Source organism: Zeus faber (assembly GCF_960531495.2).
Source record: "Zeus faber genome assembly, chromosome: 6".
Taxonomy (NCBI): Eukaryota; Metazoa; Chordata; class Actinopteri; order Zeiformes; family Zeidae; genus Zeus; species Zeus faber.
This window is the reverse complement of record NC_137201.1, coordinates 2,338,084-2,352,592: the sequence shown is the minus strand read 5'-3', so window position 1 is coordinate 2,352,592 and position 14,509 is coordinate 2,338,084. Positions and strand designations below refer to the sequence as shown.

The 14,509-nt window shown below is 44.8% G+C and overlaps 1 protein-coding gene across 2 annotated transcripts in view; it reads right to left on the bottom strand.

Moving 5' to 3' along the window:
• Positions 1-1,527: 1,527 nt before the first annotated feature.
• bcar1 (BCAR1 scaffold protein, Cas family member) overlaps positions 1,528-14,509 on the bottom strand; it is a 102,506-nt gene continuing 89,524 nt past the window's right edge. For both annotated transcript variants that reach the window (XM_080002704.1, XM_080002703.1), the window contains 6 exons: positions 9,019-9,156; positions 5,603-5,707; positions 4,783-5,160; positions 3,507-4,442; positions 3,070-3,159; positions 1,528-2,796 (listed from right to left, as the gene is read on the bottom strand). In XM_080002704.1, coding sequence (XP_079858830.1) covers positions 2,290-2,796; positions 3,070-3,159; positions 3,507-4,442; positions 4,783-5,160; positions 5,603-5,707; positions 9,019-9,156 — 2,154 coding nt within the window. In that variant the 3' untranslated portion in view covers positions 1,528-2,289. The remainder of the gene's footprint in view (positions 2,797-3,069; positions 3,160-3,506; positions 4,443-4,782; positions 5,161-5,602; positions 5,708-9,018; positions 9,157-14,509) is intronic.

Genomic DNA, 14,509 nt, shown 5'->3' with positions numbered 1-14,509 from the left:
GTCTATCTTATTGACAAGTCATTATAAAACCTTCATACATTACAAAGCCGGGGGCTGCCGTTGGGTTTGGGGGCCATCACAATGGGGCTGGGCTGCTAATTTTCTAACTACCCCCTCTTCCCCAGTAGCACAGTATACCCACTAAAATAGACTAGACTACACCACTGCATGAGGCCTATGCGTCTATGCAATACTTAATGCAATACATGAAACAGTTGTCAATATGCAATGTGAAATATCTACACTTTGACAAGTAATAGTCTTGTAATGCAGTTTTGATAGTAGAAAGAAAGAACAATTTTTTTTTTGTTTAGTCCCAATCTCTTGATTATGGTCTAAAGGTGAATTGTAAGCCATGAAACTAGTAGTGCTGGCTCCCCAAAAAAATTGTCCCACTCTCCAATTGTTATCTAATGGTTAATTATTTATTACTCATGTGTTTTGTGACCTAAAAACAGGATAATGCAACCCCTGCTTAACATCCAACAGTGTCAACTGTAAAATATAAAATACATTTTAAAAAAAGTTCAAGGAAAAGACGAAAAACAGGTTTAATCGCATGTGTCATCCTTAACATTTTACACTCCTGCTGTCACATTCATGCCTTGTACAAATCTACCATGGCACAACTTTTCATGAAATACTACCTCGCACCCGAGAATTGACTGTGACTCAAAATGACCCACAAATGACACTGGCTGTTTTTAGGAAATACTATGTGAGAAAGACTGCTTTGACCAGGGATTGTTAACCACTTTAAAGTAAGACACAAATCAGCACAGATAACTGTATGGGCTAATTTAGGGGGTTTCAAAACTGGGGTCCTTGAAGTACTGGCAAGGGGTCCAGATGAAAAATATTATTCTATTTGTACATTTCTTTTGTTTAACATTTTTAATATACATTTTCCCCACAAAACACCGAACCCCACTAATGATGGTGAGTTTTTATTGTTGCTGTGAGATTTGCTTTTGCTTGGGAAGGCGTTTGAAGATAAACCATACAGCAGTTTATTGTAGGCAGATACAATGTGTTCAACTCTCTGCCATGGGAGCAATTGGGAGCATCTGTGCTAGCTGATGCCAGTTGTGACGCCTTTGCTGCAATTTGAAGCAGTTGAGATTATTTGTGACATGTGCCTCTTGTCTCCATTGCATCAATACGTTTTCCATATATATTTAACATCATATTCAACATAATATTTTTGGGGGTGATATACTTTTTTTTTTTTGGGGGGTGGGGGTGTATTGCCTTGCTTGCAGACTCCCAAAGTCAGTCAGTCAAACAGATGTATCCTGTGGAATTTAGACAACTGTTTCAATAAAGATAGCCATGTTTAAGATCTGGAGTATTAATTATAGCAATAATAATAGCAATTATAATAATATTGTCTAAAACCTACATTTGATGATTTCATCTTTTCTTCTTACCCCCCCCCCCCCCCCAAAAAAAAAAAAAAAAAAAAAAAAAAAACACAAAAACAATATATATATATATATATATATATATATATTTTTTTTTTTTTATTTATATAATGGAAGTTCTTTAGTCATGTGTTTCATTTTTTTCCCTGGCTAAATAGGTCACTTAAATATTTACAATGATTATTTTACAACCGTTGGCCCAGCCCATTGAAGATAAAATGTTTTTTTATTTCTTTACTTTTTCTCCAAAATAAAAACAAGGTTGAGGGATGGAGCTGAACAGCCCCTGCGGATAGAGACAGATGGCGACCCAGAGCAGGCAGGGGGCCGGTGCTGTAAAGTTGGTCGATGTCTCAGTCCCAAGTCCAGATGCCAAAGCCAGTCCCAGCCCCAGTCCCAGTGAGACCAGTATAGAGGCACGTATGACAATAAAAATCCCAGTTTGCACAAGCGTACAAGGTTTGTCAGTGTCAATTGCCATTCAGAGTGTGTGTTATGAGAACACAGTATAGGTGGCCGGGGCTTGCATCTCCTGCTCTCAGGGGCCGGGGAGGGGTTCTGCTGACCAACATGTAATGGATGCAATCAGGGTCTGTACCGCAGTTAGTGTTTCTGCAACCGTGTGGACGGTGGTAGATCCACCTCTGTCGCTTCTGACGCTATTTGGTTGCCTTTCCCGGGTGTCACAGTCTTGCACAGTCTTGCGCGTGCGCGCACACACACACACACACGCACACACGCACACACGCACACACACACACACACACACACACACACACACACACACACACACACACACACACACACACACACACACACACACACCGTCCCCATTACCCCCCCAAACCCCGTTTTATGAACCCCTTCACATCCCTGCGAGTTGTCCCAGGACCATGCGGAAGTGCTGTGTGCAGCCAGCCAGCTCGCGCACCCGGTCGCTCATCTCGTGGGCTGCACCCGGCGACGGGTACTGCAGCGCCGCCGTCTTGGTGCACACCACAATGTCCTTGAGCTTGTCACACAGTGCGTTGCTACTCTGCGCCACTCGCGAGCGCACCTCAGGCGAGCGCGCCTGCCGTGACAGCGTGTCGCCGATGAACACCAGCTTGTGGGCGCTGAGGATGACGAACTTGCTGTGGGCCACAAAGATCTTGGGTGGCTGGTTGGAGCCCACAGCCGAGAAGAAGGCGTCGACAGCGTTGGTCACAGTGGTGACGTTCTGCTCACACTGCTCCTGGTAAAAGAGGAGGAGCTGCCGGTCACCGTGGCACAGCTGGTTGGCCGCGGGGCGGTGTGGGGGCGGGACCCAGCCCGACATGTCATTGTTGATCGGCCGGCTGACTTCCTGCTCTAGCCGCTCGAACTGTTTTATCTGCGGGGTGAGGGGGATTCAAAGAGGTATTCAATGGCCGGTTCGCATTAGGGTGCTTAACGCCAACCCGTAAACAAAAGCGTGCACAAACCCACACTAATGCTTTGTACATAATTGCCGTATGCTCGGTCAGTTGGTTAAATAAACTATAATGAATAGATCAATTATTTTCCAACAAAATGTAAAAAATTTCCAATTATTTGAATGAGTCAGATCCGCTGATTTTGGGTCACATTGACTGAAGAATCGCATACAAGGCCTAACTTAACTCACCTGCTGTTGTTCCAGTTGTGTCTTGTTTTGTCGGATGATGTTGCCTTTCTCAAGCAGCTGTTTTTGGTTCTTCTCAAACTCTTCCTTTCCCTGACATAGACAGTAGACATGCTTTTAATGTAATTGAACAACTGATGAAGCTTGGGAGAGAAGGGGGGTGGGGGGCTGTGCTTAGGCCAAACAAAATGGGACCATAAAACAAAAGGATAGGACTCAAGGTCTTTCATAATTACTTCAGTTGTTTGAATAAAGAAAAATATTATGAAATATTTTATTCTTACTGTACAAACCTTTTACCTACAAACCTTGACTGATGCTGAAGAGATGGAACTACTGGGTTATCAAACACTCATAATGAATGTCACAGAATGCTTCAATAGACAATAGAATGGGTCAACAACATAAAAAGCATTGAATTTCAATGTCAAGGTGTTTACCTGCAGATGAACATAGTCGTAGTCCTCCATCCAGCCTTCCTCTGTGCTCTCATATGGCCTTTCCACACTGTCCTCTTCTTCGGCTTGGGCAGTGAACTTGGGCGGCGAAGGGAGGGGCCTGGACTGAATGCTCACCTTCTCTCCCCCCTGATAGGCCACGCTGCCGCTTCCGGAGCCTGTCATGTGACTAGACATTTCACCCGGAATGGGCGGCAGAGGCAGCATCTGCTGCTGCTGCTGCTGCTGCTGCTGCTGTTGTAGCCTCCCAGAGCGCTTGAACAGCAGCGAGGCATTCCCGTGGAGGAAGGATGCCAGCTGCTTGGCATCGTCAGGGACGCCTCGCGCCGTCATCACTAGGCGGTCAAGGTCGTCCCCCCCGGGAGGGGGCGTTGCCAGGGATGCCGCCGACCAGGCAATGGCGTCCAAGCCCTGGTTGTGCCTCACCAGACTCTGGAATACCTCCTCCATCTTGCCTACCTGCCGGCCCAGCTTGGCCTGCAGTGAGCGATCCGTGGCCTGGGCTGCGTTGGCCACGGCACCGCGGGCAAACTCCAAGAAGTCCCGCACGGTGGCCCGTACGCGGTCCGCTGCCTGGCGGACGGCAGAGAGGTTGCCCTCCATGTGGGAAGGGCTCCGCCAGCTTCCCACAATGAAGGACATGAGCAGGGAGACGCTGGACTCCACGGCCTGCTGGAGCCGTGACAAGCGCTCCATGGCCTGTTCCAAGTCCAGCAGGAGGGGTTTGGTGGGCACAGCGCCAGAAGGAGGGAGTGAAGAAGAGGAGGAGGAGGAGGAAGAGGAGGAGGGGTCACGGACAGGCACCATGTCTAAGGAGGAAGCGGAGTGGTTGCTGCGCGTGCTGCCTGTGCTGGAGGCAGATAAACGCTTAAAAGACATGGTAAGCTCTTCACTGGTGGACTGGGCATCGCGCACGACCTGTACAAAGCACAAAAGCACAATTTAGTGTTCGATAGCCGGAATCTTACCACTAGGAACGCTTTTCGCCATCCATTAAGCGTTAAACGATTTTCCAAATAACAATTCCCTAAAATGTTGACAGATTTGAAAAACACCTTGAGTTTTTGTCACCAACCAAAATGCAACATTAGTGCAAGTCAAATAAATCGTCCAACAACATGCTACAAACTATGGTGTTTGAGCAGACTAATAATTATTACATGCAAACTTGGCGTGCCAAGCAGATAACGTGTGATTTTGGATGCAGCAACATATTCTCGGTGGTCTTGCCCACCACCTTAGCAGAAGGTCAGCTGACCTGGGGCGGCACGTCGTAGACATTGTCCCCGCCCCTCTCTTCTCTCTCACGGGGGAAGTCGTAGACATCCTGGGCAGCGTGGCCCCCCGCAGGTCGCAGGCTGGCGGGGATGTCATAGATGTCCTGCGGGGCACGGCTCATCCCGCTGTCGCCGCGGAAACACTTGTCAGCCAGGGCGGGCGGCGGGACATCATAGACGTCCTCCGGGATGGGAGGCTCGTCATCCTCATCGCCGTCTGCCCCGTTTAGGTTGCCACGGTGATAGCTTGGGGGCGGGCCTTTGAGTTTGGCAAAGTGCGGCGGGACGTCGTAGGTTTCTTCTCTGATCGGCTGAGCGTCGGGGACATCCTTGCTGACGGACGGAGGGAAGTCATACACCTGGAGATAAGGATGGAAAGAGGGAGAGAGAGAGAGAGAGCAATAAAGACTTTAGTGTCCAACCTGTTTTTATAACTGTTTTTATGAAATTGCGCCCCATCTTTTACACACTATGTTTAACACACTACTACAGTGTATCGATTACAGCCATGATTCTTTGGTGGCAATTTGAGAAATATTACACTGAACTGTAACCCTAAGCCTAACCTCTAACCCCTAACCCTACCTGCCATTATTCCATTGCATAAATATTTGATGTTAAAATGGACAAAACTGGATCAACGTCCCAAATAAATGCTTGCAGTGTTTCTATGTTTAACTTCAGGCCAGCACATTAAAGGCACTGAGAAGTGGTATGACTCAAATGTAAACATTAACAATTTAAACATTTACAATTAAAATTCTGAATTCTCTCTCTCACGCACACACACACACAGAGTACCGTTTGCTGCGATAAGAGGGTGCTCTTGTCTGTGCAGGGTGGAGTGTCATATATGTCCTGACCACTAGATGGCCCCTTTACCACCATTGGGGGAGTGTCATACACCTAGGAAGGTAAAAGAGCAGAAGGGAGGGAGAGAGAGAGATGGTCAATAATTATGTCTGTCTGCAATCGGTGAAAAATGACCACCAAAAAAACAACAGAAAATACAATGAAAACACACACACACACACACACACACACACACACACACACACACACACACACACACACACACACACGTAATTAAATTAGTCTTCAGATGGTTTAGTGCTTTAAATGGGACTAAATCGGTCTAGCTGGATCCAGGGCAGCGAGGGAGAGAAAGGAGTAAGGAGAGAAAAAAGGAGTGTAGGGGTATGGGATGGAGGGGATGTTAGAGAGAGAGATTTTGGGAGAATTAAAGAAGAGAGATGGAAATGCACGGGGTTACCGCACGTGCAGTATTGAAGGATACAATTCATAAGGAAGGACGGAGGGAGGGAGGGACAAAGGGATGAAATTGTTTAGCCAAAGATGCTTAGCCAGTTTTATCTCTTTCTATGTCTGTATGCCTTTATTCTCATCATACCTACACACCCCCTCTCTCTCATCTCAGACCTGAAAATGATATCCTGTTTCCCATGGCTCTCTAACCTCTGACTTCTGACACACACACACACGCGATTCCACTCCTTAGTTTGGCATTGGGTAAATGCTGGTTTGTATGTTCAATGAAACAATAAAACATTTGTGTGTGTGTGTGTGTGTGTGTTGGGTGCACACGTACGACCATACGCATACACACTGCGTAAGCCGTTCTCCTATTTACATACTTTCTCCATCACTCCATTCTCCCTCTCTAACTCTTACCCTCTATCTCGCTTACTCTCCTCTCTCTGACTTATTAGCAAGTCGAATGTAGCCGTGACAATGTGTTTCAATCTGGTATGCTGTCTTCCCAGGAGACAGAGAGAGAGAGAGAGATACATAGATAGATGACAGAGAGCAGGAGAGACAAAGTATAAATAAGAAACCATGCATTATTAATTTACACTGCAGTTCCATCTGGCTCTGTGCCAAATGATAACTCTCCAGTTGCTGCATAATTTTCTCTTAGCATTGTTTTTTTTTTTTTGTTTGTTTTTTTCCATTTTCCAGACTGAACTTTTTTCCCCCTTCTGGACAGATACACTTAAGTCCTACAGCAACATTTGTGCATACACCCATGAGCCACAACATTAAAACCACTGACAGTTGAAGTGAATTACATTGCTCATCCCGTTCCAATGGCACCTGTCAAAGGGTGGGATATATCAGGCAGCAAGTTAACAGTCAGTTCTTGAAGTTGATGTGTTGGAAGCAGGAAAAATGGGCAAGTGTAAGGATCTGAGCGACTTTGACAAGAAACACAGCCCTATAAGCACGTAGCTGAATTTGGTTACTTTCATCCTTGACTTAATAGCTTTTCTGACCAGGACGAGCACACACTCTGGCAAAACAAAATCCTGGATTGGTGACTTGGCTAACTGAATTGACCCAGATACCCTGGCATTCGTTTCGACTGTGATGCCACCAGGGTAGCAGTAACCGACTGGGTTTGTTCTTCCAAAGACCATTCTGGAAGGACATACTCTCCATTCCGGGAGCACTCCGGGTATTGATAAATGCCCAAAATCACGAAGTTGAAACATCCCAGCTGCATGACCTGAATTGGATCCTTTTCAGGCGCTGTTGAACGCAGAATTAGGTTGGTTGGTTAGGTTGGATGGTTGTAGTTAGCTAGTGTCTACCTGTTACAGCTGCAATTCTAACAACAACAAAAAAATGTATTCAAACCATTATGCTCAATATACAGGCCAACAGGCAATAAAAGTCAAATTGACGCACATCATACGCACAGAAGCAGCCAAACGTGATCGGATTAGATTATTTATCTTTATTTTTCATATCTATATCTTGTCCGTATACCCTTCAGGTTCGCATATTCCACCACTTGATATGGTGGGTAGCAATCCAAAACGGGGTCTCTGGTACATTTGGAATGGAAAGCGAAAGAGTAGAAATATGTGGGTGTCGCACATTTTTCAGACGCTGTGCTTTTATTTTGAAAACACAGTGGCTGTCGTGACCTCACATCACACACAAGGTCCCACATGTCACACCATCTAGTTAGCCAGGTCTAGGTCAGCTAACCATGCAATTTTTTAAACGTGACTATTCATTTTGTGAAATAAATTTTAATATTTTATAGTAGTTAGTAGTCGTTAGAATTTAATAGTTTAGGTGGTGACTGAATGCCTGTCCCACATCTATAAAAGAGACTAATTTTCTGTCCCCTCCCTTTGAGTCCTATTGGCTTGTCTGACAAGAACTATGGTAGACTCTATTGTTGTAAGAATTTAGTGTGTGTGTGTGTATATATATATATATATATATATATATATATATATATATATATGTATATATATATATATATATATATATATATATATATATATATATATACAGACACACACACATACACACACACACAGTATATATATATATACATACACACACAAACTGTATATATATCTTCAACTTGGATATCTATCCTGTCTGTTGGATATGGAGAGCTTTGGATAGTAATAATCCACTTAAAATGTATTTGACTCGACGATGACAGGAGCTGCTGTGTTTGCGTGTGTGAGTGGGTGTGTGTGTGTCTGTGTGATGTGTTTCCTTTCAGAACATGGCACAAAAACTCGATGACTCCACTGCATGTGTGTGCCAGAAAATGAATTTGCCACAGGACAGTGAAATGTCTAACTAGAGCACAGCAATGGGGTGCCCGTAATGGAACGGTATGATATAAAACTGTGCATAATGGGGACACTTTCTCCGCGACTCTCTCACTGATCACTCCCTCTCCATGCCTTATGCGCAGAAAATTATCTTAACGAGTCTATGAGTCATGCCCTATTCCTCCATGCCCTGTCTCCACACTGTTTTTAGTTGTTTTATTTGGAGGAATGGGGTTTGGCTCCGTGAGTTTCCGACTAATGATTCGATTCGTCGACTTTTAGGGGGCAGCCCTATTGATTTGTACAGGAATTATAGTTGGCTTGAATGTTTAAAGTAAATGAAATCATAATGCCAAAAAAAAATGTAATGCAGTATTCCTATCAGGTCCGTCCATTATTTTCCTAGATCCAGTCCACTTCAGAGGATGTTATTGTGCGATAACCAATAGTTTTTATTAATCCCGAGCAGAAATTCAGGAAAATTGATGTGTTTATCACTGGGTTTGTTTTGAATCATCGCACGCCTGGCTACTTTGCTGTACTGTCGACAAAATCTATAATCACTCATCATCATCGTGTACTGTATTGGGGATGGGGCTGGGGATCTCTCACCTGCTGTACGTTGTACTGCTGCCGTGTGGGTGGGACATCGTAGATGTCCTGATGCCTGGGCAGGACATCGTACTCGTCCTGGTTCGACTTCACGGCATCGTACAGGTACACTTGCCCCACGCGGGTGGGCACAACCACCTGGAAAGGGTGGCAAGAGAGAGAGCGTGAGTAAGTGATGCTGAAAAGGTTAATCTGACGACAAGTGTGTGGCGGACAAAGGGGTGTGGTTAAGCTGCAGATGGCAGCATGGCTTCATTCCCCCACAACTGCACACCTGCCCCGAATCAGCGCACGTACGGCGCTCATTGGTCTGATCCAGGACAAGGAGCTTTCTTAATGTTTGTCTTGCAAAGGAGATCGGCGCATCGGCGCATCGGCTCATTTGCCGACCAGGAGACAGAGCGGAAACAGAATTCCTCCTGTGAGGAATGGGTTTTCCAAACTCAATTTTTTTTATTATTTATCCTTTTGGCCAGCGAGCCGTTCTGTTCAACTTTATAAGGAAGTCTTGCCATGGCAGCAAACCACCGCTAGAAACCCCTACCTGTGGGCAGAGACTCCCACAAAGGGTCAGATATTAAAAAAAAGTGACTTGATTTTTCTGCTTGACACCCTGGCAGATGTCTCTAATTGAGAAAAAAATACATAGATACATAGAGGGAGGGACAACAGTAGAGGAGGAGTTGTTTATTCCATTAAGAAAAACTTTCGAAAATAAGGTGCCATGTAAAGGTCGCCCCCACGACCCTCCTACAACACACACACACACACACACACACACACACACACACACACACACCTATCCAATGGCAGTAAAAACGAAGCCAGGGGTCCTTTGGTGTCACCGTGGGAATGGGGATGCCCCCATTGTGTGCCTATTTAAACATTGCATTATCTGATCTCCACCTAGTGTCAACCGGCTGAGCCTGGGAAATCACAACCCATGCAGTAGTAATGTGCACACACACACACACACACACACACACACACACACACTCTCACTATCACTTCGCTGCGCACAAGTATACTAATGCGTGCGGGCAAACATCCTATGAACTGTGCCCAATTTAAATTGTGGTTTCTTAATAGACCTTTATTCGCCATTGCAGTGTGACATTTGTATCTCTCACAGAAAGTCACTTTTATTGAAAAGGGTGTGTTAGTGACAAACACATGCACACCCCCAGGTAAAACATAGTCACACTGCTGCTAGCCACTAACACAACGTGAATGGCAATGTGTTTCTTCTTGCAGCACTGCATGATCCCAGCCGTACAATGTTGTAACTGAAGGTTGTAAATGACAATTATTAGCATGACACTCCACAATACCGATATATGCCACAATATCAGTTTGAGAATTCAAAATCCGGCATTGTGTCTATTCATCCCTTACTATCCATTACTATAAATGAGTATTGTCTTATTTGTGTTTGTGTGTGTGTGTGTGTGTTTTGTGTGTGTGTGTGTGTGTTTTGTGTGTGTGTGTGTGTGTGTGTGTGTGTGTGTGTGTCTGTGATACACTATTCCCTTTCAAAGGAATCTGCAGTTCAACTACTGGCCTCTAGATGTGCTTCATAAAACTTCAGACAGAATGGAAGTCATTGAAAAAAGAAGAAAATTGTAAATGGAAATACAAAGTCACACAACAATAAGCAAAGTTAACTTAGATACTTGTAATGGTGTCGCGTTAATCTCTCCAGAAACCAACAGGTGATGTCAGACACTATATCCTTACTACAGTCTATGTGACATTAATGCATTTCTACCATCGTAGGGGGCCATAACCAAAAGAGAGAGAGGGGCCCTTGACCCGATGAGGAATCCAGTGTGGCTTCCCAGTACTACTTGAGAGGAATAAAGCAACACAGTTTATCATTCAAATAATAATCATTCAGATAATCTTCAACCAGAGAGAGAGAGAAAGAGAGAGAGAGAGAGAGAGAGAGAGAGAGAGGAAAATGATGCTCCTCACACAGCGTCCTCATGTCTTCGGAACCTTCATCTCTCATTTTCAAAATCCCTCAGGGACGTTTCTCAGCACCGAGCAATATTTTTTATTGGCTGCCACGTTGACTTATCGAGCCAAACTGATCACGGCTTCTAGCAGCCGAAGTAGAGATGAGAGATAAAAATTTGACAGCTGTGTGGCTCTCGTCGCTGGGAGGGGAAGAAATACACTCCAAAAAAGCACCACCCCTCATTTTATTTTACTGTAGCATGCCGTTGCTTAAGAATAGAAGAACTTATTTTTCCAACACGGACTTCATTAAAGTGTTAGTTCCTATCAATTATAAGTGTAAATAACACAACCTCGCTGACGATTACCAATCTACACTTAGACAGTTACATATTCTAATAGGTGTCTTCACACTTCAGTTACTTAAAAAGATGCTGTAACATCCGGAGAAACTGAACCAGGGAACAATGCAGACCCCCCCCCCCCCCAACTCCTGCTTTATATCCAGTTTTGATGAAAACACTGTAGAACATTGGTATTTCATGCCTCACTGGGACGGTGTGGTGTAAGAAAAGGATGGCTAGGCAAGGCCCCGAGTCTTTGTCGTTAATTGTTAAAAAATAATGTTCTTTAAAGGAATTTAAGAAAAAATACTCATATCACATTGCAATGTTCACCAATGGCATGAAATACGAGTTTCTGATGGTCTGGAGATGCCGCTGTAATATGGAAAGCAGATAACCGGTCTTGACATCGCAGTCCAGCCCCCCCCCCTTGACAGAAACCTCTCAGTGGTAATGACAACACTCTGCTAAGTGCCAGATGTGCCCTCTGTGCACACTTGCATTATCACACACACACACACACACACACACACACACACACACACACACACATACACACACACACACACACACACACACTCTGCCTGTCCAGTCCCCCGTGTCTAATTCATAATTCATGCAATTGATCACCTGTGTGTGTGTGTGTGTGTGTGTGTGTGTGTGTGTGTGTGTGTGTGTGTGTGTGTGTGTGTGTGTGTGTGTGTGTGTGTGTGTGAGACTCAGACCTGCTTACCAGTCTACTAAGCCATTTAATCCTTTTAGGTAATCACAGAGTAGTGGATCGATGGTCACCTCTGGTAACTTATAGACATTTGTCACTGATAGTGAGTGTGTGTGTGTGTGTGTGTGTGTGTGTGTGTGTGTGTGTGTGTGTGTGTGTGTGTGTGTGTGTGTGTGTGTGTGTGTGTGTGTGTGTGTGTGTGTGTGTGTCTGTATGTGTGTGTTGGGGTTGCCAGTGTCAAGCTCATCAATGGTTATTGATAAATGTCCTCCACTTACTGAATGCCATTAGTGCTTGTCGTGTGTGTGTGTGTGTGTGTGTGTGTGTGTGTGTGTGTGTGTGTGTGTGTGTGTGTGTGTGTGCTGAAGTTGCCAGGCTGGCAGCAATGACTGTTTATTGATACAGCAATCAGTTCCTATAATGACTGTATGTGTTTCTCTTTATCAAACACAATGAAATCTGTTAATTTTTCAATTATTTTCACAGGGGCCCACTCTGTGAAATATATCCAGTCATTACAGGGCAAGACAGTGAAGGTTGTTACATGTACATTTACTGCTAATTCAATATAATGCACACACACACACACACACACACACACACACACACACACACACACACACACACACACACACACACACACTGGCCAGTCCCACTAGGAACAAGGAAATGCCTTCACATGCACTTATTTATGTGGCATTTCAAGGGGGTCAATGACGCACGAGGATTCCTCTATGCAAAAATATGCACGTGCACAACACGCACACATGCACGCACACACACAACACGCAACGCATAATAGAGGGCCATCTGTGATACAAGCTGGGAAATTTACCATTTTGTGTAATGTGTGTGAGAGAGAGCACGAGCAAGCGAGTGCTGGCATGCAGGAGTCATTGTTCGGCAGATGACCTTCTCCCCCCTGACACCCCTCCCAAACACCCCCACCACCCCAAGCTATGTCGCTCACCCTCCCCCATGCGCCCCTCCTTCTATCCTCTATCTCCCTCTCTCCCACTCCTTCACTTCCTTTGAACCCCCTTCTTGACATCCGTACTGCAGGCGAAAGAAATAGGATTAGGGGTTATTGTGTCACGTAAAGCCAAAGGTTCCATTCTTTTCTATGGGTTCCCATTTATTAATCCCCTTGTATGTTTTTTTGTATTTGATTGGAAAGGTCTCACTCCAATAAGGACAGAAAGCTCGATTATGGTTCTAGCGAAGATACGCGCAAATGTCTCTGCAGAGCTACGCAGCGAAGGGGGCTATCGTAGATTGCAGAGGAGCCACACCCGTGCATGTTCGCTTGGGTGCAGACGAGAAGTATAATCCAGGTTTGACTCTTAATTCAGGCACGCTCCAGTAAAGTGGGATTGTTCCCAAAATGAAGTGTGAGCGTCATTAATAATTCCTCAATCACTAGAATAAGAAACGATTTGCGTATGTCTCCAGACATATACATATACATGTATATACCTACAGTCATTTCCAAGGGAGATAAATAAAAATAGATCATGGAAAATGAAAAGTTACAGTATTTAACAGGGTAAAGGCTCGATGATGCTTCTCTGTCTGCACGTAAGCGAATGTGCACGGGTGTCGTATTGAGACATTTGCCTGGCTGTTTGCTTTTGGACTGGTACGGATTTTGTGTGTAATGTTAAATGCGTCCACTTGGGGGCAGTGTCACATTTAGTGAACCACAATTTACAAAAACCACAGAAGAAATCTGTCTTTTTTTGTTTGTTTGTTTTGTCTTCATTTGAAGACCTTCAATCTCAAAAATCCCCAATTCGCGCTTCTATCTGCTAGATTTTCTTTTCCGTTTCAAATTCACCTCCCCGACAGAAAGTTTCGACACGATTAAAAAAAACTCTGCAATAAAAAAACTACCTCTGCTAATGCGTCATGCTCAACCGTTAACTGGCATTTCAAGAAAGAACGAAAGGAGGTAAGAAAGAGTTGGCATGCGGTAAAAGGGTGCCTACGCACGCACGCACGCACGCACGCACACACACACACAGTGTAATTAGTAGCACTGTGCAGGGAGTGTGTCAGTGCACTTTCTTTAAGTGTAGCCAAAAGGCTGCTGAGGCTAGAGGGCCTCAAAAGGAGAACGCTTGGTCCCACATGAAGGCCCAGAAAATAGAAGCTTTTTTTCTTGCTCCATGCGGGCACAGCCGGAGAGTGCTTCGCCGCGGTGGGCCGATTTTTGTGGTTCACAGATGGGAAGTTGATGGAACTAAAGGGGGTAAAAATAGAATTGAAATACGAAAGAGTCAAGTGGGTCAAGTGTGTGTGTGTGTGTGTGTGTGTGTGTGTGTGTGTGTGTGTGTGATGACCATCACTGAAACATCCTAGTGGCTTTTCTGGGCAACATTTGCTTGGACATTTATTGGTCATTTCCTCACTTTTTCCAATGGGGACTAATGAAGTGGAATTCAATCCATCCATCCATCCTTACATC